Raw genomic sequence first — 1762 nt, 5'->3', positions numbered from 1 at the left:
GCGACACGGGTCTGCTACGGTTAAAGAGTGACTGGAGACGGTTCTCCGCAAGTTTCGCTCGTTCCGTGACAACACTGCCACAGTCTTCACTTATGATTCCAGCAAGGCACAGACGATTACGCTACAAACACATCAAATGCGGAGGTTTTTCGAGGCGTTCCCCGAGGTGGTCATGTTGGCCTCCACGCTTGGGACGTATTCGTCGAAGTACAAGTTGTTCAGCTTGATGATCGATGATGTATTTGGGCATGTAAGTGGTGATTCGATTGCCGAAGACCGGTAATCCACTGGTTTGTGGTTGGTGATCGGTTGGTGAATGGAGATCCGTGTTGGTGATCGGTTGGTAATTGGTGATCGGTTGGTAATTGGTGATCGGTTGGTGAACATTTGACCTGCTTGAGTACTAACAGGTTGATTTCGTGTGTTAGGGTCAATACGTGCAGCATTCGCTGATACAGAAAGAGAGTCATGCGTGTATGCTGGATGCCATCGGAGCATTTAAGAAGAACAAACCCTCTTGGGACCGGATCCGTGCCATCATGATCGACAAGGATTTCGGGGAGATCAGTCTACTCTAGAGGAATTCCCTCTTGCTCGGGTTCTAATTTGTCATTTTCACCTGAAGAAGTATTTGCGGGCAGAGATGTCGAAGGCGATATACGGCGGCCGGGATGGTGTTGATGTTGATCGAGTCGAGGATGCAGTGGGCATGATGGTAACGCTCAGGACGAAAACGAGTACGACCGTGGACTACGATACATGTACTACCTACTTGACGGTTTCGATGAGCAAGACAAGCTTCCTGAGCCGAGGCACCCCCTCCTCCAGTACTTCATGAATAATTGGGACGCATGCAAGGACATGGGAGCTGTATACGAACGCGGTCACGTTCCACATCTTGGAAATCACACAAACAATCGTTTCGTCATGCATGAATACGTAAGTGTTTCCAACTAATGACGGATGTGTCAATTTGTCTGTTATCGTCAGACCGGAGTCTGCGTGGGGCGATCTGAAAGACGAGGACGCCGTGTCGAAGCCCACTTTGTTAAGCACCAGTGATGATGAAGCCGAACTGGAAGAGTTGACGGGGGCCTTGCTGAACGATGACGCGCGTTTAATTGCCGAAACGGATCGCATTGTTTGTCGAAGACGTGAGACGGTGTCATCGGAAAGTGCGCTACCCCTCGTATTCGCGTGTCCGCCAGAACTCAAAGAGTTCTCGGGGAAGGACGACGACGAGGATCGCGCGCGGGCTTGGATCGGCAAGGTGAAGTCAGCTTTCGTCCGCGATCAGGCTCCAGACGACGAGAAGTGCCTGGTGCTTGGTGGCCTGTTCACCGGACCTGCGCGTAACTGGTACCGGCAACTTAGTCGGACCACGAGGGGGTAACTGGAAGGAGCTTCTGCGCGAGTTCCAAGTGCAGTTCTGCGGACTCGGAGTCTCGGTCGCGAGACAATACTACCATGCGAGGAAGCGCGCTGATGAGACGCCGCTGGAATACCTGCACCGCCTGAACGTCGCAGGACTGAGGGTGAAGCTGCGCGTGAAGAGCGGCCCATCCGACGTCCGCCGCGAGCACGTAGAACACTACATCGAGACCCTGGACGACCGCGATCTAGCTGATCAACTAGCGTTGCTGCGCATCTCGGATGCCGATGCGTAGGAAAAGGTGCTGCGGGCGAGGCAACGTGCGAACAACCGTCAGGGACGCGCGCACTTCGGATCGAGCAAGTATCGACAGAAGGCCGCCAGTTCCGA

The 1762-nt window shown here is 53.6% G+C and overlaps 1 protein-coding gene across 1 annotated transcript; it reads left to right on the top strand.

Annotated features, from left to right (window-relative positions):
• Nucleotides 1-136: 136 nt before the first annotated feature.
• On the top strand, nt 137-578 carry PPTG_12615 (hypothetical protein; the record flags this gene model as incomplete). Its single annotated transcript, XM_008909744.1, has 2 exons — nt 137-250; nt 429-578. 2 exons carry the CDS (start codon nt 137-139, stop codon nt 576-578), a joined length of 264 nt encoding a protein of 87 aa, XP_008907992.1.
• Between the last annotated feature and the right edge of the window lie 1184 nt (nt 579-1762).

The sequence above is a fragment of the Phytophthora parasitica genome, assembly GCF_000247585.1.
Source record: "Phytophthora parasitica INRA-310 unplaced genomic scaffold supercont2.35, whole genome shotgun sequence".
Lineage (NCBI taxonomy): Eukaryota > Oomycota > Peronosporomycetes > Peronosporales > Peronosporaceae > Phytophthora > Phytophthora nicotianae.
This window is presented reverse-complemented; position numbering and strand designations above follow the sequence as displayed.